Raw genomic sequence first — 24,481 nt, 5'->3', positions numbered from 1 at the left:
TTCTCACTCATGTAGTCTGCTCCAAGTCCAAGTGACCATCCATGTGGTAACTCAGGAATACAACCTTTCCATTTTTTCATCTCCAGACCTTCACAGTTGCTTCAGCAGAGAATGAGGGAACCAGAGGGTTCCTATTAAATAGAATTGACCATGTGGTCCTGCCTAACTGTGAAGCTGGAAAATGTGTGAAACAACATGTTTTGTTTTGTTTTATGAAATATGTCTGCCACAAGCTGTTACAAAAGGAAGAAGGGAAGTGAAGTAGATAAGTAAAACAAATGTCCACTGCAGCCTGGAAATTTTTTAAAATGTTTAAAATGTTGATATACAAACATACCGTCAAAAGCTTGAAACTGCTCATTCTTTGAAATGTTATTTGCCAAAGATTGACTTGTTTTCACTTAAAGGAATTTGTGAATTCATGGTTAAGAACCATTGACTTTAAAATTAATTTCTAGAAACCAATACATTTATAGGTTGGAGACTATAGGATGATTCTAAGTTAATCAGTAATTGCTAGTTTCTATGGATATTTTTTATAATTTGTTATCTCTTTGATGAATCAAGGGTCTTCTTATTCCTATGCTGGGGATTGAATCCAGGGCCTTGCCTAGTAGGCATGCACTCTACTACTGAGCTACATCCCTAACCCCCCGCTTAAAACTTCTTTTTTAAAAAAGAAATCCTTTGTCTTCAATGAAGGTTTCTCTTAGGGTTTCTGAGTTATCTATCTTAGTGCTTGGCAATCTACCTTCCTTCCTTCCTTCCTTCCTTTCTTCCTTCCTTCCTTCCTTCCTTCCTTCCTTCAAGTACCACACAATAAGTATTTTCGTCTTTCTGGGCTGTGTGTCATAATTACTGAACTCTGTTGTCCTTCAGCTCTGATACTACATGAATGAGTGTGGTTTGTTCCAGTAAAATTTTATTTACAAATATAGGTAGTGGGCCATGGTGTGTTCATTTCTCCCTAGTTGCCCATACTTATGAATCTCTCAGTTCTTCTTTCTCCCGTTAGATGTGTGTTCCTAGATTATCTTTAACCACCTTTTCACTTTGTACTTCTTGAATAGCCTCATTCACATTCATTATGTTAACCGTCTGAGGTTTTGGAATCAGATTTGAGGTGGGTTTTGACTTGGCCTCTTACTAGCTGTGTGATCAAGGGCAAGTTAATGTGTCCTAAACCCTGTAAAGCAGAGCTAATAATACCTGCTTAGGATTGTTGTAGACATAATATGCAAAGTGGTCAAGTGTGGTGGTGCATGCTTGTAATCCTGGTGAGTTGGGAGGCTGAGGCAGAAAAATCACAAGTTTGAGGCCAGCCTCTGCAACTTAAGAACCCTATCTCAAAATAAATAAATAAGAGGAAGGACCTTGGGATGTAACTCCGTGGTAGAGTGTCACTACCCCACTACCTCAAAAAAAAAAAAAAAAAAAAAAGAGTGGTTGAGGAGGGAGATGTATAGTGTTTAGTATAAAGATTGAGAAATAATAGATGGTAGCTCTTGTTTTTATTGTCTTCATGGATGTTGTCTTTCACATTTGGATCTTGAACCCAGATATTTATTCAGAGTTCCAGTTTTTACTCCATTTCTGTTTTGGTCATTTTTATTTAAAAGTTTTATAGTGTCAGTGAGAAACATTCAACTGTAAGTAACAGGCTTCTCACATAACAAAACGTTTGGAAGTAGAGGGTTCTACAGAGCTTCATGACAGGACATTTTCATGAATCCCTTGATTGTCTCCCTCTTTGTTATGAGATATTGCAGTAGCTTTAAGTGTCTCATCCTCATGCAGTTGTATCAAAGGAATAAAAAGGTGAAAAGAGGAAGAAACTTCTTGTGTAATTGTTTCCCTTTTTATTATAAAAAACTATCCTTTTAAAAAAGTTGACTTGGTAGGAAATAGAATCTATAGGACTTCAACACCTTAAGGTGGGAGAAACTTGAGAAAGTATAGGATGATTGTCACATTTTGGGCTTAAATGTCTATACTCTAGATGGATGGTGGTTCCATTAATGTGAGATATTAATAAGTTTTGTAAAAGAAGATAAATTCCATTTTAGACTTACTGAATTTAAGACCCGTGGCAGATGGACCGTCTACCCAATAGTCATTTCTCATTCTATAGCAGCTGTATTTCACATATAATATAATTTACCCTTTAAGAGTATACAATTCAGGTTTTTAAAGTATATTCATATAGTTATGCAGTCACCACCACTGTTTAATTTTAGAACATTTTAATCATCCCCAGAAGAAACCTGGTATCCTTTAGCAGTCATTTCCTCCTTCTCCAGGAATGGGCAACCACTAATCTATTTCCCTGCGGATTTGCTTATTATAATTATCTCGTATTCATCATTTCCTCCTCATCTTCCCTTTTGAGTTCCCATTTAAAAAGGACTGTAGCTTATACACAATTACTAATTTCCCTTTTAGTTAACCTAATACCTGAAATAATATATAGTACATAGTAGCTTTGCTGATGTTTGGGTGAATTATTCATCCACAGTAGTGATTTTTGGGTGTTTTAGGTAACCATAATTAAGAACCACTGGTTAGGAATATTTAGTTAGAATTCCTTAATATGATTTAGAAGGACCTTTGCTTTGTTCTCCTCATCTATCTTTCTAACCTCACTGTCGTTCTCTGGCTTATATTTGATGTTCCAGCAATGTTAAACCTACTGCTTGTTTTTCATAAATGTCATATTTGATTGTTTGTTTTTTTCCTTATTTCCTTGCCTTTGCTTATTAGATTTTCTCTGCTTAGAATTCCCCTAGTGGCGATGGGGTTGTGGCTCAGTGGTATGGTGCTTGCCTGGCATGTATGAGGCACTCATTGGGTTCGATTCTCAGCACCATATATAAATACATCAATCAAATAAAGTTTCATTGACAACTAAAAAAATAGCAAAAAAAGAAAGAAAAAAAGAATTCCCCTAGTGTTTTCTAGTTCCCCAATTCTTGTTCATCTCTTTAGTCAGGGAATCAGAAATTTTAGTTTTCCTTCTCTGGGGAAGCCCCTCTGCACATCCCTCTATTGTCCTTTCCACATGATGCTATTTATATAAATGTTTGTGTGTGTGTATTTAATTTCTCTAGGCCAGTGATCTCTGAACTTTTTATTGCTTATGTGTGAAAGATGAGCATGTACCTATACAGTTAATTATAAATTATATACATGTACTAATGGAAGAATCTGTTAAATATTAACAAATCTTTTGAAAAAAAAAATACTTGCAAGTCCTCATAACTGTCATCCTGTATCTTACTTTACAACTAAGACGGCTATGGGTTTCTTGATGGAAAGAGCTCAGTATATGTTGATCTGAACTCACTGTCTTTTTTTTTTTTTTTTTTTTTTTTTTTATCTACCCCTCTTTGGGTGTAGGTCTTCCTTTTCTGTCATAGGACCTTTATCATTGCCCTTATCACACTGTATATTGTAATTATTGGTATAAATCTGTTTTCTTTCATGAGTATCTCTTAAGTATGGGTACACTGATTTCTGATGTGCCTAGTAGATTGCATAGTACCAATTGTGGAATGAATAAACTGAATTGAATAAGTGGGATGAAGTGATACAAATCTGAAAATAATTAAGACAGTGATAAATTTGAGAAACAGTAGGACCATTTATTTTTTAAAGTGCTTAAGGTTTAAAGCAGTGCATCTCAAATTCTTGGCAGTGATTGACCAGTTTCTTTTTAGTTCCCAATGTATTTGTATACTTAGGCTTATATAAAATACAATAAGAATTAAATACTAGGAAAGTGACATAAAAAGAGACATACAAATACAGGCCCTGACTTTTTATTATTATTAGATTCAACAGGCAAAAAATTACTCTTCAGAGAATCTGCGTACCCTCAATGACTCACGTACCATACCTTGAGGCATAAAGCACTGTAGTAAATACCTTATCTTATTTAATTCTCATAAATCTATGATGTAGATAACTATTGACAATGTTTTTAGGAAAGTAGGGCACAGAGAAATTAAATAAATTGCCCAAGATCATATATACACTATGGTAAATAGCCAGGATTCAAATCCATATAGTCCTGTCTATCTGGGGAGTCCATGTACTAGTCTGCTGCTGATTTCATAAAGATGAAGTAAGGTAGCATTTTAGTTCTAAGAATGTTGAGAACAGATATAGATGCAAGAGATAATTACAAGTCACAATCTAATGAATTTATTTGCCAATTAAGGGGTGATTTTCATATAAAAATAAGAGTTTTGGAGGAAATAAGTTTATAAAAATAAGTTTATGGCGGAAGAATCAACATCTGCTTACATTTTACCTTAGTGTTTAAATTGCTGATTTGCAAAACAAAAGAGTGACAAATAGTATTTCTTTGAAATGTGTCTTTGTGCCACTACTCAGTTGTACTACTGAATACTTTTTCTTATGCTGTTATTTGATTACAATCAAATTGTTACTATTATATAAAATAAATAAACTGCTTTTCTACAGTTAGCAGTATTATAAGAACAAAATGTAAGTAAGATTGTATATTATGTTTGATAGTAAATGGTGATTTTACTGGTTTAATTGGTTTTGTCATGAAATTTTTAATGAAATTGGGAAAGTTCTAAAGTATTTTAATTTCAACAACTGTATTGTGTATACATTTAAAAAAATCTTCTTCCTATAGGAATCTGGTTAAGAAGTACTGTCCCAAACGGTCATCCAAAGATGAAGAGCCAAGGTAAATTATATACTAGTTAATTAATTGCACATTTAAATTAAAAACAAAAACAAAAACAAAACAACCACGTTTTCACTAAAATATGCTGTTTTTTTATGAAGTTATTTTTAAAGTTTGTTTTAATAAGAAAATCAGTGTTTATGAAAGCAGAAACTACTGCTGTTTATCTTATAAATACGTTAGTGGACTTGATCAACAGTTTTCTAGAATAGTTGGAGAGGATTTCCAGGTAAACTGTAAACTAGGGCTCCACTTGAATCAAAAGAGAGCGTCCCACCCACCCCAATACATTATTTTGTAGTTGTCAGCTTTTAGATGATCTTTTACAGATAGTAATACATTTGGCTTGTTGGTTTAAAGGTATAAGGAAAGAGAGGAGATTTTGAGGGTAATTTTTGAACTCTGAAAAGGCTAGGAATTACTTGGAGATTTTTGCCAGCCTTAAACAGGAATATGTGGATGGCTACAAAATGCGGAAACAAAAAGATAGGAACTTAACAAACAACTTTGTGTCAAGTTGTCACACTCATTAGGATTCTCAAGTTTGCTATTAATAGAGCCCTATCTGAACTGTCATCTTTAAGCCATAAGAGAGTATTCCTTCCTGTGTTTAAAGTAGATGTATACATTTTAATAGTGGTTCTCTTTGTCTCTCTCCTTCCCTTCACACACATTCTTACCCTTATTTTTGACCCTTCTACCCCTCTTTGATGCCAACCATAATGGCTCTTCACTTCCATTCAGGATGTGGGCAGGCATACAGGCAGCTGTATCCAGAGCTGCTAGCAAAGTTGTTCTGTAGATCAGCCATCGAGATGCATTTGAGTGGTATGATTGGCAGGTTCTGTCCTCGAGAGCAAGTGCATCATCTCTGCAACAGGTTCAGCTGCCAAGCCTAGGAATCCAACCAAGTTCATTCCCAAGCTCAGGCCAGTCAGTTGGCAACCTAAGAGATTCCACTATGCCAAAAGAGTCTGCAGGTAGTATTCTTATTATTTTTCAATTCCAAATATCCCTTTATTTATAACTTAAAGGCTACTTGAAGATATACAAACACTGTACAATTTGGGCTTAATGCAGGATTCATCCCATATGGAGTTAATTTTAGAACTAGTATTTTCATTTTAGGTTGAGTGTGTTAAAATTTGTCAAGTGTTAGGCTCAATTCATACCTTACAAAAACATTTGTAGTGCAAGTTAAAAATATATTCACCACTTTTAATATGTTTTTGCCAGGTTTACCTCGTGCATAGCCTTTTTTAACATCCTTAATGAGTTAAATGACTATGCAGGACAGCGAGAGGTAGTAGCAGAAGAAATGGCGCACAGAGTTTATGGTGAATTAATGAGATATGCTCACGATCTGAAAACTGAAAGAAAGATGGTAACTATTTTTATCCAATTATAATAGTTTATGAAATATTTTCACAGAAATACTTCGTTTTTCAAAAAACCTGTTTTCAGCACAAACTGATTTTCTATTAAATTTCTTGTAGCTAAAAATTATTGCAAGTTATTCTTGCTTATTTGTGATCCTTTTGGAGTTAAGATTAAAATTTGGCATATGATAGCCCATGGACCAAATCTAGCCTACTGTCTATTTTTGTTTTCTAGTTTGCATAAACTAAGAATGGTTTTTGTATCTTTAGATGGTTGATAAAGAATTAGAATAAATATTTTATAGCATGTGAAAATTTCATCGAATTTAAGTTTCAACATTTATAAAATTTTATTGGAATAGACTAACATTCATAGTCAATACCAATTGTCTCTGGCCACATTAGTATTATATTGGTAGAGTTGAGTATTTGTAGGGGAGACCCTATGGCTTGCAAACCTAAAATATTGTCTGACCTTATATAGAAAACCTTTGTTAATTCCTACTGAAGACAATCATAGTATTCTATAAAGTGTATTTTAAGAGAATTTTTCTTTACTGTCTTCCTGAGTCTTGATAAAATTATGTAATTAATACCTCGGGAGAAAAATAAAGTGAAAAGCCTTTTGGGGATAATAGAATTTATTTAGTGCTTAAATGTAATCATTTTTGTTTGTTTTGTTTGTTTTTTGGTGGTATTTATAATCTTTAGCATCTCCAAGAAGGACGAAAAGCTCAGCAATACCTTGACATGTGCTGGAAACAGATGGATAATGTGAGTTTCAGTGTTTTAGTTGTTATAGTTTTGTAGACTAGATTACCCTGAAGTCTGTTATGCTTTACATCTATTTGAGTTTAATATTTCTCATTGCATTACTCATAATTTGATAGTTGTTTTGTTGAATAATAGCCAGTAAAATATAGAGAATGTGAGATCATTTTGTTTCCTCCCCCCATGAGATTCTATACTTGTATAAACTAACCTTAATATCATTGTAAATATTTAGGGAGATTCTTTTGGACTTTGTGTATTTATTATAAAATATTAATAGAGGATAGAATAAGTAGAGAAATAGTGACATGTCTTGGAAGACCATTTGACTGAGACTGAGGGAATGAAGACTCTGGTTCTACCTTTTCTTAGCACTTGATTCTCTTGACTTATTTTTATCATGAAAAATGAAGAGAGTGAACTAGATTATGTAAGTTTTTCTTCCAGCTCAGTGATTCTGTAATTCTATAAATGCTCTTAATATTGGGCTGCTGGTAAGTAACCATCACATTATGGTATAAAAATACTTAAAAGGCAAAATTATGAAAGCATAATAATTTAGAGTTTTCCCAAGGTACTCACTAGTGTGTTTTTTTTTAAGGTTTCTGATATACAGTAATTTGAAAAATAAGATGTCTACATGAAACACTGTAGCACAATATTAAATAATGTTTTATAGTATATTTTATTTGACCCTTCAAGTTATCAAGCAGCTCACTCTTTACCAGCATATTTTTTTGATGAATAAATGAATTTCCTTGAGAATTATGCTGAAGGAAGTTCATCATGTTAAGTTAATCTCTTTAGTCTGTGGTTGTTAGCAAAAGGACTTTAAGATGGAGATTTTAAAAATTCATGTATATATTTGTGGTATCTTCTGTTTTTCTTTCCTTTTATGGTTTTTTGGTTTGTTTTGTAGTGCTATAGATTGGACCCAGCGCCTCATACTTATTAGCAAGCACATTACCACTAAGCTATATCCCCAACCCCTTTCTTTTGCTTTTAAAAACACACATTCAAAGCTTAGATTAAGTTTCTACCATGTAACTGTCACAGATTAAAAAATTCTATCAAAAGTGCTGATTGAGAATTCTTAGGTATAATAATAGTCTGTTTTCATTTTCTTCCTGATTGCTTTCAGCAAGACTTTTAGGGAGTGTTTTCATTGATTAAATTTTAAACTGCCTTCAACTAGCATCCTTAGTGTAGCTGCTACCTAATGAATGTACGTATATGTATAATAGACTCCTACACTCAGTGGATATTGGATCCTTTAAAAAGTGGTGTTAGCATAAATCATTGTTGATAATATTTGCTGACTTGCCTTTAAGCAAAAGTTACAGAGGTCCTAAGTATGAAAGAAGCATAAAAAACACTTCAAGGCGTTAGCAATACTGCAAAAGTGATTTCAACCCTCCTCATGTTTATTACATATATCCATTACGTGTTCTGGGCTTTGGATGTGCAAAAGTGGATATGGCATGGTTCTTTCTTTTGTTTAACCTTCAGTCCAGTAATGGAGATTGAGAAAATGTAATTTGTAATTTGTTTAATACGTAGCTACAAATATAGTATGTTCTGTTTCCTAGTTCTGGATCTTCCTGTTTAGTCAAGAAAATGAAATTGTAGAATTTTTAACCTATTTGAAATAATTGAGAGATTTGAAGAACTGGGGGAAATAGGTTGAATAGTATTGAAAATTGAGGGAAAAAATTAAAAGGTAATTAATTATTAACCCTGGGATAAACAAAATAGACAATATTGGAATTTAAGAAGAGGGCAGAAGAGAGTGAGGATATCTTGAAGGAATAAGGTTAGAGATTAAGAAAATAAAGTGTCACAGTTGCCAAGTCCATCATTTCAGGTGGCTTCCAATAAGAGAGAATAAACGTTTATGAGAACAACTCAGAAATGGAGTAGTTCCAGAGTTGGTCAGTATTTCATATTGTCACCAAGGCTGCGTGTCCTATCTCTGCAGTTTGCCATCTTACACATTGGCTCTTTCTTTCCTTTATTTATTTATTTATTTAAAAAAAATTTTTTTAATACCTTTATCTTATTTTTATGTGGTGCTAAGGATCAAACCCAGGGCCTCTAGCACGCTAGGCAAGCATGCTAAAACTGAGCCACAACCCCTGCCTGGCTCTTTTCTTCAGCCATGTTCCTTTATGGTCAAAAGTTGGTTTAAGCAGCCAAATACCATACTGTCTTTGGAGGTGCCCACGAGAAAGGGAACATTTGTTTTTCAACTGTTCCTTTTTGTCATGGAAATAAAACTTCTAGAAAACCCCCAGCACACTTCCTCTTGGGTGGGTGCCTTTGACAAGATTAATTTACATGCCCATGCCCTAGCAGTGGGAAGGCTGAGATAGAACAGCTATTTTTGACCTCTATATTGGGATGTAGGTTCTGCCAGGGTAGGGGAGTAGAAGTGGTTGTTTTCAATCTGTCACGAAATGTAGTGAGCATTCTTTTCTGGAGTATTGTCCTATATAATGATATACTATTGTTGTACTAATGAATGTTTTGCTATTGTAAAAAAAATTATTACATATATGTTTTCCTACAGAAAAGGCACTTAATGTTTAAAAACTGTATATAAATAGCCTCAGTTTGTACCAAAATTAGTAGCCCATAGTTACTTAATTCAAAAAACAACTCTGAAAATGAATTTCAGAGAATTAAATATGTAAATTTAATCAGTTTTCATAGGAAAGTGACATTGTTTATTGTGCACAACCAGGTGTTTTTGTGTGCTTTGGATAAATTGAGGTATATCATTTGGGGGTCTCATACTAATCAAAACACTAAGTAAGGACTACATTTAAAGAATTTTGTAAAAATTTTTGGAACACATTAACTGGATGTAAATTATGAGGTATGTCTGGTTCTAAGTATATGTCAAACTGAGCTGACTCAGAAACCTTTTAGCTACAAATATGTAGATAATAATAGTTATTTTTAAAAATTGTGTTGTAAGCTCTTAGGTACTTGAAAGAAAGGGGAATCTTTGCCAGGTGCGGTGGCACACCACTGTAATCCCACTGACTTGGAAGACTGAGACAGGAAGATTACGAGTTTGAGGTCAGTCTTAGCAACTTAGTGAGACCCTGTCTCAAAATAAAAAAGGATTGGAGATAGAACTCAGTGGTAAGTACTTCCGCTTCTGGATTCAACACTAGTACTGCAAAATAAAGATGGGGAGGGGATCTCTTAACTACTAGGAACATAGGTAACAAAGCCAGAGCAATAGGTATATGAGTTGAAACAGTGGCATTTGGAAAAATGGGGACAGGGATTTTGGGGTACAGTGGTTGATTGGACCTGGCACTTGCTGAGGTTTGGGTTTTAATACTTACAAAGGACAAAATTAGGTTTTTAGCTCTGTATATTGTAGAGAGTTGAAACTGACAAACTTAGTAAATTTGAACCTTTGAAGGATTAATGAAAGGTAGTCTAAAATTATCTCTGCCCACCAGCCAAGGAAGATACCAGAAAAACTTATCTCTGAAGTTCAAAGGACGGGAGGTATCCTGTAAGAAAATATATATATTTTTTTGTCAGTTTTTTTTAAATGGCAGTGTTGCCTTTTATGCCTGGTGCAATATATAAAATAGCACTTATTGCTTAAACTAAATGAACTTTCATTTTATGAACTTTTATAGAACATTTAGATAAGGCTCAGGCAAACATTTAGTTTCAGATGTATACATATCTCAAGTCACATATATTTAGGTTATTCATGAAAATAAGCATGGTCAAGATCTTAAGTCATCTGTTTCTCTGACAAAGAAAAATCTTAAAGCAGTTAATATTTAGTAACTCTCAAGTCTTACACAAATTGACCCTCATCAGTGTGAGGTTTTTTTAACAGGCAGAAGACGGAGGGAAGGATATGTGCAAATCTGACTCGTTGTACAATTTAAACAACTATCCCGAAGAGAATGAGTTCCTCTTTCTTAAGGGGTTATTATTATTATTATTATTATTATTATTATTATTATTATTATTATTATTTTCCCTGGGACAAGTTATTTCCTCCTAAACCAATCTTGGTTACATAACATGGATCACCAATCTTAGGGTCCCTTTGGCCTAAAGGCCTCACTCACTCCTAGGAGACCTCCAGCAGAGCAGGTTCTTGTTTGCTTTTCCTGGAAGGCACTTGCAAATGGAGGTGTTAATTTTGGGATCGTTTTGTTATCTGTACATTTAATTTACACCATAAATTTTATCGCAGGAGAGGAATCAGACAGTATAGCCTATTTAAAAAACTGTGCATTAAATCTGTTTTTTCTTCCAGTTTGCACTCAAGGGTTATTATTCTTGAACAACTCAGGTTACTGTTGTTTGACCAGTTTCCCTTATCACCATCATAGTGCCATCAATCTTAAGTGAGTTCTCTACTGTCAATTGTACCCAGAGACTCTCTTTATACCTGTGTATCTAGGGCAATTGTACCTAGAGACTCTTTCTTTATATACCTGTGTATCTAGGGCACTCTGGTTAATGAAGTTTGTCCTGATCAGAGATTGTTAGGAACCTCTCTCTAGAAATCAGCAGAGTCAAGACAGGTGCTTGAATGCATGGGAACTCAGGGAGGCCCTTGTATTTTAGCTCTGTGGGTAACAGGCAGGGCTGCACCCAGAAGTATCTCTTGACCAAATAGGGCAGATCTTAAAAAGGGGAGACTATTTTGTCCCCAGGTTATAATTTTTTTTATTAATTAAAAAAAAATTTTTACAGACTGCATTTTGATTCATTGTGCACAAATGGGGTACAACTTTTCATTTCTGTGGTTGTACACAATGTAGATTCACACCATTCATGTAATCATAAGTATATGTAGGGTAATACTGTTTCGTTCTACTTTCCATCCCCCATCCCTCCCACCCCATTTTCCTCTCTACCATCCAAAGTTCCTTCATTTTTCTCTTCCCCCTGTGGACGCCCCCCCTCGTTATATATCATCATCCACTTATCAGAGAAAACATTCAACCTTTGGTTTTTTGGGCTTGACCTATTTCACTTAGCATGATATTTTCCAACTTCATCCATTTACCAGCAAATGCCATAATTTTATTCTTCTTTATGGCTGAGTAATATTCCATTATTTATATATACCACGGTTCTTTATCCATTCATCAGAGGGGCATCTCGATTGGTTCCACAGTCTAGCTCATGTGAATTGAGCTGCTATGAATATTGATGTGGCTGCATCACTGTAGTATGTTGATTTTAAGTCTTTTGGGTATAAACCTAGGAGTGGGATAGCTGTGTCAAATGGTGGTTCCATTCCAAACTTTCTGAGGAATCTCCATACTGCTTTACAGAGTGGATGCACCAGTTTGCACCTCCACCAGCAATGTATGAGTGTGCCTTTTTCCCCACATCCACACCAACACTTATTATTGCTTGTGTTCTTGATAATAGCCATTCTAATTGGAGTTAGATGAAATCTTAGGGTGGTTTTAATTTGCATTTCTCTAATTACTAGGGATGATGAACACTTCTTCATATGTTTGTTGATCACCTGTATATCTTCTTCTGTGAAGTGCCTACCCAGTTCCTTAGCCCATTTACTGATTGGGTTCTTTGTATTTTTGGTGTAAATTTTTTTAAGTTCTTTATAAACTTTGGAGTTTAGTGCTTTGTCTGAGGTGTGGGTGGAAAAAGATTTTCTCCCACTCTGTAGAATCTCTTTTCGAATTATTGATTGTATCCTTTGCTGAGAAAAAACTTTTTAGTTTGAATCTATCCCATTTATTTTATTTTATTTATTTATTTATTTTTTGAGGTGCTGGGGATTAAACCCAGGGCCTTGTGCTTGCAAGGCAAGCACTCTACTGACTAAGCTATTTCCCCAGCCCCCATTTATTGATTCTTGCATTATTTCTTGCTCTATGGGGATCCCATTAAGGAAGTCTGGTTCTACACCAACATGATGGAGCTTTGGGTCTACATTTTTCTTCTATTGGTGAACTTCGGTCTTGGGCCTAATTCCTAGATCCTTGATCCATTTTGAGTTGAGTTTTGTATGGGGTGAGAGATAGGGGTTTAATTTCATTTTACTGCATATGGATTTCCAGTTTTGCCAGTCCCATTTGTTGAAGAGGCTATTTTTTCTCCATTGTAAGTTTTTGGCACCTTTGTCTAGTATGAGATAACTGTACTTATGTGGGTATGTCTCTGTGTCTTCTATCCTGTACCATTCATCTACCTGTCTATTTTGGTGCCAATACCATGCTGTTTTGTTACTATTGCTCTATACTAGAGTTTAAGGTCTGGTATAGTGATACCTCCTGCATCACTCTTCCTTCTCAGGATTGCTTTGGCTATTCTGGGTCTTTTGTTCTTCCAGATGAATTTCATGATTGCTTTCTCTATTTCTATGAGAAATGGCATTGGGATTTTAATTGGAATTGCATTAAATCTGTATAGCACCTTGGAAGTATGGCCATTTTGATAATATTAATTCTTCCTATCCAAGAACATGGGAGATCTTTCCATCTTCTAAGGTCTTCTTCATTTTCTTTCTTTAATGTTCTGTAGTTTTCATGGTAGACATCTTTTACTTCTTTGATTAGATTGATTCCCAAATATTTTATTTATTTATTTATTTTTTGAGGCTATTGTGAACAGAGTTGTTTTCCTCATTTCCCTTTCAGACGTTTCATCACTTATGAATAAAAATGCTTTAAATTTGTGCATCTTGATTTTATATCCTGCTATATTGCTGAATTCATTTATGAGGTCTAGAAGTTTCCTGATGGAGTTTTTTGGATCCTCTAAATACAGAATCATGTAATCAGCAAATAGTGACAGCTTGAGTTCCTCTTTTCCTATTTGTATCCCTTTAATTTCTTTGGTCTGTCTAATTACTCTGGCTAGTATTTCAAGGACGATGTTGAATAGAAGTGGTGAAAGAGGGCATCCCTGTCTTGTTCCATTAAAAAGGAAATGCTTTCAGTTTTTCTCCATTAAGAATGATGTTGGCCGTGGGCTTAGCATGAATAGCCTTTACAATGTTGAGCTATGTTCCTATTGTCCCTATTTTTCTAGTGTTTTGAGCATGAACAGGTGTTGTATTTTGTCAAACACTTTCTCTGCCTCAATTGAAATAATCATATGATTCTTAACGTTAAGTCTATTGATGTGATTAATTACATTTATTGATTTCTGGATGTTGAACCAACCTTGCATTCCTGGGATGAACCCCACTTAATTGTGGTGCACTATCTTCTTAATATATTTTTATATGCAATTTGCCAGGATTTTGTGAAGGCTTTTTGCATCTATATTCATCAGAGATATCGGTCTAAAATTTCCTTTCCTTGATGTGTCTTTGTCTGGTTTTGGTAAGGGTTCCCTCCTTTTCTAATTCATGGAATACTTTGAGGAGTATTGGAATGAGTTCTTCCTTGAAGGTCTTGTAGAACTCGACTGAGGATCCATCTGGTCCTGGGCTTTTCTTGGTTGGTAGGCTTTTGATGGCTGCTTCTATTTCATTGCTTAATATTGATCTGTTTAAATTGTGTATGTACTGGTTCAGTTTGGGAGGATCATTATGTCTCTAGAAATTTGTCGATGTCTTTGAGATTTTCTATTTTGTTGGAGTATAGATTTTCAAAGTAGTGTCTCACTATGCTATGTATTTGAGTGGTGTCTGTCATCATATTTCCTTTTTCATCACGAATTTTAGTAATTTGAGTTTTCTTTCTCCTCTTTGTTAGTGTTGCTAAGGGTTTATCTATTTTGTTCACTTTTTCAAAGAACCAACTTTGTTTTGTCAGTTTTTTGAATTGTTTCTTTTGATTCAATTTCATTGATTTCAGCTCTGATTTTAATTATTTCCTGTCTTCTACTACTTTTGGTGTTCTGTTCTTTTTCTAGGGTTTCAAGATATAATGTTAGGTTATTTAGTTGTTGACTTTTTATTCTTTTCTTGAATGTGCTCCATGCAATGAATTTTCCTCTTAGTACTGCTTTCATAGTGTCCCAGAGATTTTGATATGTTGTATCCTCATTCTCATTTACCTCTAAGAATTTTTTTTTTATCTTCTCCCTGATGTTTTCTGTTATTCATGCTTCTTTCAATAGCATATTACTTTGTCTACAGGTATTAGAGTAGTTTGTGTGTTTTTTTTTTTTTTTCATTGATTTCTAATTTCATTCCGTTATAATCTGATAGAACACAAGGTAGTATCTTTTTTTTTGCATTACTAAGGACTGCTTTGTGGCATAACATATGGTCTATTTTAGAGAAGGTTCCATGTGCTGCTAGAAGAAAGTGTATTCACTCCTTGATGGATGGAATATTGTACATATGTCTATTAAGTCTAAGTTATTGTATTATTGAGTTTGTTTAGTTTTTGTTTGGAAAATCTATCCAGTGGTGACAGTGGTGTGTTAAAGTCACCCAGAGTTACTGTTTTGTGGTCTGTTTGATTCCTGGAATTGAGAAGGATTTGTTTGATGTGCATGGATGCACCATTGTTTGGGGCATAAATGTGTATGATCATTATGTCTTCCAGATTTATGATTCCCTTAAGCAGTAGGAAATGTCCTTTATCCCTTCTGACTAACTTTGACTTGAAGTCCACTTTATCTGATATGAGGATGGAAACCCCTGCTTTTTTACTGAGTCTTGTGCATAGTAGGTTTTTTTCCCATCCTTTCACCTTTAATCTGTTGATGTCCTTATTTATGAGATGAGTCTCTAGAAGCCATCATACTTTGGGGTCTTTCTTTTTAATCCATTTTGCCAGTCTGTGTCTTTTGATTGATGAGTTTAGGCCATTAACATTCAGGGTTATTATTGAGATATGATTTGTATTCCCAGTCATTTGGGCTTATTTTTGGTTTTTAACTTGACTAGGTTTCTCCTTTGATTGGTTTTTGCTTTAATGTAGCTTCTCACTTTGCTGACCTACATTGTTGTTTTTCATTTCCTCCTCATGGAATATTTTGCTGAGAATATCCTGTAGTGCAGGCTTTCTATTTGTAAATTCTTTTAACTTTTGTTTATCATGGAAGGATTTTATTACGTCTTCAAATCTAAAGGTTAGTTTTGCTGGGTATAGGATTGTTGATTGGCAACTGTGTTCTTTCAGAGCTTAAAATATGTTGTTCCAGGCCCTTCTAGCTTTTAGGCTCTGGGCTGAGAAATCTGCTGATATCCATATTGCTTTCCCCGTATATGTAATCTGATGCTTTTCTCTCGAAGCCTTCAAAATCCTATCTTTATTTTGTACGTTTCCCTTTTTCATTATAGTGTGCCTTGATGTGGATATGTTGTGATTTTGTACATTTGGTGTTCTGTATGCCTCTTGTATTTGATTTTCCATTTCATTTGTTAGGCTTGGGAAATTTTCTGACATTATTTCCTTGAATAGGTTGTTCATTCCTTTGGTTTGTATTTCTGTGCCTTCCTCAATCCTGATAATTCTTAAATAGTTCTTGAAGTTCCATTCATGATTTCTTACCATCTTCTCTGTTTGTCAACTTTATTTTCAAGATTAAATATTTTGTCTTCATTGTTTGAGGTTCTGTCTTCCAAGTGATCTAATCTATTGGTGATGCTTTTCATTGAGTTTTTTATTTGGTTTATTGTTTTCCTTCATTTCAAGGATTTCTGTTTGGGTTTGTTTTTGGAGAATCTCTCTTTGTTGAAATGATCTTTTGCTCTTTCAACTGCTTATTGGAGTGATCATTCATTGCCTGCATTTGCTCTCTTATCTTATTCTTTGCTTCTCAAATCATTTTAATTATGTATAATCTGAAGTCCTTTTCTGACATTTCTTCTACCATGCTATCTCTGGATTCTATTAATATAGAATCTAGGTTTGTTTGGATAATTTTCTCCCCCTTTTTTTTATGTTGTTCAGGTATCTTCCCCTCTAACAGTGCAGATCTGGGGTAGTTCATCCCCCCCCCGCCCCCGCCATAGGCTTATAGTGACTCTATGTGTTTCCAAAACCTTTTCTTTAAGGGGGAGATCAATATTAGCAGTACCCAGTTCAGACAATATGCAGTCCTAAGCCAAATAGCCCCTATAAAGACGTTAACAATATTATCATAATAAACAATGAGTTCAATTATTATCTACAGTATAACAAATAGATTTGCAATAAGGTCTGCAATTTCTAATGGGGGACAAAGAGGATGGGGAGGGGTGTAGGATGTAACTGTTAATGGGGTAGGAAAAGAGTATATAGAAGTTCATAGAAAGAGTGAAAATGTAATCAAAAGAAGTTGGTTGTTAGCATGAGAAAAGGGAGAAAGAGACTGAGGAAACAGGTAAACAAAAGGAGAATAGAGCAAGAAAAGTAAAAAAATAAAACCAAAAATTTTCGAAAAGGGGAAAAAAAAGAAAAGCAAAAAAAAATCTACACTATAACAGTCATATAGTATTCAAACCTCCCAATCTTCAGTAGCCTGATGCATGAGATCCAAGATGGCAGACTAGAGGGAGGCTGTGTTCCTTGTTGCTCCATACCTGGGGTTTCAAGCAGAGGATATCTGCTTCTCAGTGAAGCAGTTTTTTGCTGCTTATCGATCCCCTGCTGTTTACCCCATTTGTCTACTGTGATCACCTGCACTGCCAGCATATGGACTACCTTTTGAGTGCAGATTGTTTACTGACTGGCTCCTATAAGAAATTTAAACACTTTTTACCTTGTAGTCACAAGATTTGGGATTCAAATTTGCACTATTCAGTGTTTTGTAAACCCCCAAACAAAACATTGACATCGTAAGGGTTCTACAAAGTAGGTTAGGGCAATACAAAATGGTGGGATTCCTTGCTTTCTTTTGAGTACCTCAGAATACAGTTTAGCAAGGCATTTTTTTTTCCAGGCAAGAAATTGGAAAAGATCTTCTTTGGGGAATCAACCAGCTAGAGGGGAAAAACTGAAACAAAAAAATTACTGATATTGATACTATGTTTTTTTCTAAGGAAACTACCTAGCTATTTTCCTCAGGAAAGCTATTTTCCTTTTTTCCTAGGGAAAAACCACCTGTATAGAACTTTGAATTAGTTTTTTAAAAAGAAACATATAGCCAAAAATCCCCGGATAGTTAAAGGAAGTATCTAATCTGTACATCAGAGACCCAAACTAATATATAGGAAAAGGACACCTTAGAAGAAACAAGTGACTATGAAAGGAAGTGAAAATTAAGATACTTAAAAACAGATAAGGAAGCGAACCGTGGTTATACATGCCTGTAATCCCAGTGACTCAGGAGGTTGAGGGAAGAGGATCCCAAGTTCCAGACCGGCCCAGGCAACTTAGCTTGATCCTGCACAAACAATAAAATGGACTAAGGATGTATGGAGCTCAGTGGCAAAGCACTTGTGAGTTCGATCTCCACTACCCAGACTGGGGATATAACTCAGTTGGTAGAGTGCTTGCCTTGCAAGCACAAGGCCCTGGGTTCAACCCCCAGCACTGCAAAAAAAAAAAAAAAATCCACTACCCCCCACCTCAATAACATCCATGAAATAAAGACAAAGGTACTATTAAAAAAGGAACTCATTAAAAACAACCACCGCCACCACCACAACAACTTTATGATGGCAGAGATGAAAACCCTGGAAAGAACAACAAGGTAAGACTGAAGAAATCTCTCAGAAAGTAAAGTAGAATGATAGAGGTTTAAAATGTAAAAGAAAATGTAATACATTTAGAGGACTCATCTAGTAGGTTTATTTTTACATCCTAGGGGGGGAAAAACACAGAAAATGGGCAAAAATAAGTCAAGAAAATGTTCTCCAAATTGATAGACATTACTTTTAAGATGGAAAGATTTCCCAGGTGCCCAACACAATGGGTCAGTGTCAAAACCTATCTATCTTCACAAAATTTCAGAACATAGAGGAGAAGGAAATCCCACCAACCATCAGAGAACACAAAACAAAACAAAATAAACATGTGTTATACAGTGGGTCAGGAACCAGAATGGGATCGGCTAGTCACATAGGAAACCAGAAAATAGTGGAGTAGTTCTAAATTTCTGAAAGAAAACAGTTTCCAACTAAGAGTTCAGCCTTATTTTATCAGTTAAAAGTGATAGTAAAGGTATTTTTAGTCATGGAGACTCAAAAAATTATTTCTCATAAATCTTTTCAGGAAGCTGTTGCTGAATATATTCTAGCAAATGAGGAAGTAAACCTAGATAAGGGAAAGTATGGAACTGTAGAATATCGAGATCCCATTAAGAGAGAGGTGCAAGGAATATCCAAGGTAATGGGGACGGAAATCCCAAGGAAGCAGCAACGCAGTTCAATTAACCAGTTCAAGCAGTTTAAAAGCCTTTGGGAGAGATTTAATCAAGAGAATAAAATGAGTAGAAATCCTAATATATTAGAATTAACTGTGGAGACACTTAATCAACTGGGGGAAGCAGCTTAAATTAAAACTAAGTGCTTTGAAAACTAAGCAAATTGTGTGTATACATGTATTGCATAGCTCAGTTGTGAATAGCTTTTACAAAGTTTTAGTAATTTGAATTATATAAAAATTTTTTAAAATATCTGGGTCTGGGATGATGATATTCCTGGGACACCTGACACAACCCAAAGCCACTTTGGAGGGACACTTCTACTTTGAAGTTATGTTAGTGTCTCACCACAAAAGCATAGAAGCAAACACCACACCAAAAGCAATCTGTTGAAGGTGAGCTTATAATAAAAACTTACAAAATACATGGTTTTTTAATTGACAAGAAATGAGATACATAGTAAAAACCAACTGACTTATGCTTATGTTTTTTTTCTTTACAGTGTGTAATTAATATCTGATATTTAAGGCTCACATGTTGGTTAAATAAAGGACAGTTTTACTTTCAGTGTGCAGTTCTTTCAGTGGCAACATTTTGAAGTTATTTCTTAAATGAGATAAATCTTTGACTTTAATTTTTTTTAACAGAGTAAAAAGAAATTTGAAAGAGAATGTAGAGAAGCAGAAAAAGCACAACAGAGCTATGAAAGATTGGATAATGATACTAATGCAACCAAGGCAGATGTTGAAAAGGTAAGAAATATTCCACACCAGCTTTAACATCAAAAAATCACTTGTATACAGAAAGAAGTCACACTATCTGTGTCAGTGTTAGAAATTCTTCAAGAAAGATGCTGGATGTAAATCTAAAATATGTAAATATTTTTCTTACTTTCTACATACTGGTTTGAGAAGGTAGTGTGTTGATTTATTAAAATGTCTTTGCTGCATTTCAAACTGTAGAGGAAGGATGTTGCTACTGAGATTCAGTTTCTGTCCTATTCCTAAATAGGATAGTAAGTCTAAGGTATATCAATTGGGTATGTAAAAAGGGGTTGAGTAGTGTTCTTTGCCAACTATTTTTATAGAAGAAAAACCATGATTAAACTGTCAGAAATACATAATAGTAACTCTTTATTCATGACTCACTTTGGAAAACTGAACATCTTACTACTGATTCTGGGCTAGATGTGTTATAGTATAAGTTATTGGTAGAATTAATTAACCCTGTAATTGCTGCTGCTTGGCTGTCCCTTTCCCATTCTTATATGCTTTATATCCTAGTACATTTGACATAGTGATAATACTGAAATATTGGGATTTTTGAAATATAGATGAATGTTATTACTTCATATTGTTGTATATACTGAAGGACCACCATTAATATATTTTCTCCTTTGAAGTTTATGATTTCCTAAAGAATCAGAATGAGAAAAAAGGAAGAAGGAAAAGAGGAATGATTTTCTTCCTTTCATTTCTTTTTTTGCCAATTAAAAAAAAAAAAACCCTTCAATTCATATAAATTCCAGGTTGCAATTGTCTTACTAGTATAACTCATGATGTTTCTATATTTTCCACCTTATTTTTTAATAACTTATGCTTCTAATAATAGTTTGAGTACCCAGTCATTGGAAATGTACAATCTCAGGGCAAGTCTGCTCATTGTTTTTCTGCTTTAGCATTTCCTTGTATTGGCTCCACTCATGTTTCTGTTTTAGACTTCTGAAATATTATACAAAAATATCAAATCTATTTTTTCATAAAGCTTTTTAGGTACTTATAGTAGATGAACAATCATTTCTTCAACTATTCCACATATGAAATAGTGTTGAGGTACCTTTTATTATGATTCTTTTCCTTTGGATGCCTTTCAGTTTATCAATGTCTCACATAAAGTAGTTTTCTGAAGTTAGATGGCCTAATCAAGCCTGAGTTTGACAACCTCCCTTGTCTGAGCATTAAATTTATGTTAATATAACTTAAATGTATATGGACTTGAGAAACCATGTTGTTTGGATTGACTCCCATTGAGTTTATGGTTTTCTGAAATCCCTCTTTTTACATGTGCAATGGTATGAGAATGTCTTTCTTAGACACAGTATTTTAAATTCATATGTACTTCTTATCGATCATTAGATTTGATCCTGTGTTAAGGTTTTCATATTCTGATTTTGGTCATCTATATTAATTTCCTTTCCAGCATTATGTAATACATATAATTGGATCAGTATGTTATCATCAGTTGAAGAAAATATGGACCACAAAAATTGAAAAAGCACTACTTTTATACATGGGAGACTTCTTGCAGTTTGACATTAACTCCTTAAACTTAAGAACTCCTTTGACTCATTATCAAACATTGCTTGAATATATATACATATACATATATATATATGTATATATATATGTATTAGGCAAGTTAAAGATACTTGTGTGGATTTTCATTTAGCTTCTTCATTTTGTCTACAGAGATAACTTAAGAGATTAGTCAAACATCCTGAAATCTATATGCAACATATACAACATACTCAAACTAGTTGGTTTGGTCTCTAATTCAGAATTTAAGTGTTTGAAGTTTCCTTTTTTATGCTCAGTTATTTGCAATTTCTTTAATTATTAAAGAATTTGGGAAGTCTTCGTTTGTTTTAGGTCCTAGCCCTGTCCTGTATACGCACTGGAGCCTCAGCCCCAGATCTTGGGAATCATACCCAGTGACTTAGAACTGGAGGAATTTCCCTAACAGAACTTTGAGGTTGTATGGGTAGGGAATCTGCAACTTTCTGTCTCACCACGGTTTGTGGTGAAAAGAGAAAGGGGAACAGGCAAATGAACATGTACTTAGGGTTCCAGGTTGGAATTTCAGATATAATTTTTATAGGAGCACTTTGGGCTATAGTGTTTACTCTCATGATACTAAGTTATTGGAATCTTCAGGTATACTTTGGATTAAATGAATCATAAAGGGCTTATCTGAGGTCTCGAGTTATTTCCATAGGTAAGTTTATTTCTAAGTTAAAATGATCTTACTTATACACTACTGTTAGAAGGTCAGGGACTACATCTGTAGAAACTGGAATTAGAATAGTGAACTGTATTTACAGTGTATGTTACAGTTTATAGAGACCTGCCATGTAAAATGATTTACTCTTTGGAACGCTGAAAAAAAAAAAAAGATTAAGCTCAATTCTTACTTTGTTTTTTTTTCCCTATTATTTTAGTACAGTTAAGAAATTTATTTTGTTAACCCTCCAGTATGTCTAGAATTAACAATTCATGTTTATATTCTAATCTCATTAATGTAGATAATACTACTTTGACTTTCTACAAGGAATCAAGAACAGAATCATATCCTAAATAAGCATTATTTAAGTACCTTTGATTTTATAGAGATGGAAACCATTGTTCAATAGTACATTATTCAAAAATCTCCTTTTGTATTTGTATTATAGATTTAACGCAGAGCCTCATGCATTCTAGCCAAGTGCTTTTCTTCTGACCTATATCCCTAACTTTCTTTTTAAAGTTTTTTATTTTTGAGACAGGGTCCTTCTAAGTTGCCTAGACTGTCTTAAACTAGCAGTTTAAGACAGAGGCTGAGGGTCCTGCCTCAGCCTCTGAGTAGCTGGGATTACAGGTGTGAGGCATTGTGCCTGACTCAAAATGAAAAATCACATTTTAATCATTATTTACTTTGACTGTGATTTTAGTTTCATATTCTAATTGCATGTAAGTGGGTTATAAAGAAATGCTTTATTTTTAATTTACTTAGTAGTCTAAAATACTTTGATGTTAACCTGTTTTTTTACCTCCTCTGATTAAACATATAATGGTTCAAGCTATAATGTTGTCAATTTATTTATTTTCTATTTGGATTTTGTAAGAAGAGACTTCATTTGAATGGATTATTGCAAGGGTGGAGGGCTATTACTATAGGAAGAGGGAGGATTTTGCAGTTAGGAGACCATTCTGACTATAAGAACTGCAAGCATTTCCTTTAAATGATATCAATAGTTTGAAAGAGATCACTTTGTTATTCTCTTGATGTCAAGTGTTGACTTCTCCACAGATATATGATCTAATTTTAGTATGATTTTCAGAAAAGTGAATTGTGATGATTTCATTGCTGGTGGTAATGATTTGGACCAATTTACCTCTAGGCCAAACAACAGTTGAACCTGCGTACACATATGGCTGATGAGAATAAAAATGAATATGCAGCACAGTTACAAAACTTTAATGGAGAACAACACAAGCATTTCTACGTAGTGATTCCTCAGATTTACAAGGTAAATTTTAGCTATATGAAGTTAACTGCTTTCAGTTGGAAGAGTTAGACTTTAAATATACAACTTAGGATTTTTTTGGTTTGGTTTTTGGACATATTTCAGGGTGCTGGGAATCACATCTATGGTTTCATGGAGGCTAGGTAAGCTTTTTACCACTGAACTATATCCCCAGCTCTGAAATTTAAGATTATTTAAGTATGTTTGTAGATTTACTAGTCACCAAAAATGGTTATAAGCGATTTCTTTGTTTATATATTTGAAAAGTAAATTTTTCCTAACTTTTAAAGCATACATTTTCCTATACATTTCTTATTAGTGTTATAAATAGTTCACAAAACAATGACTTTTTGAGATAAAATTTAACACTATATTATTACATATTTTGAGCTCATAGGAGGATTTCACTGAAGTATTATGTATTATGATATGCTCACCTAGAATTAGGATGTTGTAGCTTTTTGATAGCATTCCAGAAACATTGGCATTAATACAGGTGGCAGAAATAAATCTTCTAAATTGTATTCAAGTCTTCTAAAATGCTAGCCTGATTTCTGCCTGTTTGCCTCTCAGTCTCTGTTAGATCATAATTGTAATTTAGGTCTTGAGCTTGCTTATCAGTGTCTACCAGCACTTAATGATAGCTAATAAACAGGTATAGACCCTAGACTTTTCATGAGGATTAAATTATATCGCTGCCTTTTCTAGATAGAAGAGAAACTAAAGAAAAGAGATTTAGTAAAACAGTGTCAAATGAGGTAATCCCTAGGAGATCAGAGCTTGAAGAAGAGTGTCAGCCCCAACTGTAAGTCAAGGTGGAATTACATGGAAGCATAGTTAGAGTTGGGTATCAGATTCTGGTCATTTAGTCCGAAGCACCAAGCCTATCAGTCATCACTCTGCAGTGCTTTTCTCCTCTTCATATGCTGGAAAGAATATAACTTGGATGAACTACCTTTCGTGTTTTGAGGTCTGACATCCTTTTGTTTAGATCTTGCTGTGCAGCAGTCTTGCAATTTTGTGAAAATGCAGGTCTTAAAACTCCCA

At 34.3% G+C, this 24,481-nt stretch overlaps 1 protein-coding gene across 3 annotated transcripts in view; it reads left to right on the top strand.

Annotated features, from left to right (window-relative positions):
* Fnbp1l (formin binding protein 1 like) overlaps positions 1–24,481 on the top strand; it is a 120,910-nt gene that overhangs the window by 71,622 nt on the left and 24,807 nt on the right. For all 3 annotated transcript variants that reach the window (XM_047547345.1, XM_047547348.1, XM_047547342.1), the window contains exons 3-7: positions 4,667–4,720; positions 5,957–6,104; positions 6,811–6,873; positions 19,800–19,904; positions 23,309–23,437. In XM_047547345.1, coding sequence (XP_047403301.1) covers positions 4,667–4,720; positions 5,957–6,104; positions 6,811–6,873; positions 19,800–19,904; positions 23,309–23,437 — 499 coding nt within the window. The remainder of the gene's footprint in view (positions 1–4,666; positions 4,721–5,956; positions 6,105–6,810; positions 6,874–19,799; positions 19,905–23,308; positions 23,438–24,481) is intronic.

This window comes from Sciurus carolinensis, chromosome 1 (assembly GCF_902686445.1).
Source record: "Sciurus carolinensis chromosome 1, mSciCar1.2, whole genome shotgun sequence".
Classification (NCBI taxonomy): domain Eukaryota; kingdom Metazoa; phylum Chordata; class Mammalia; order Rodentia; family Sciuridae; genus Sciurus; species Sciurus carolinensis.
This window is presented reverse-complemented; position numbering and strand designations above follow the sequence as displayed.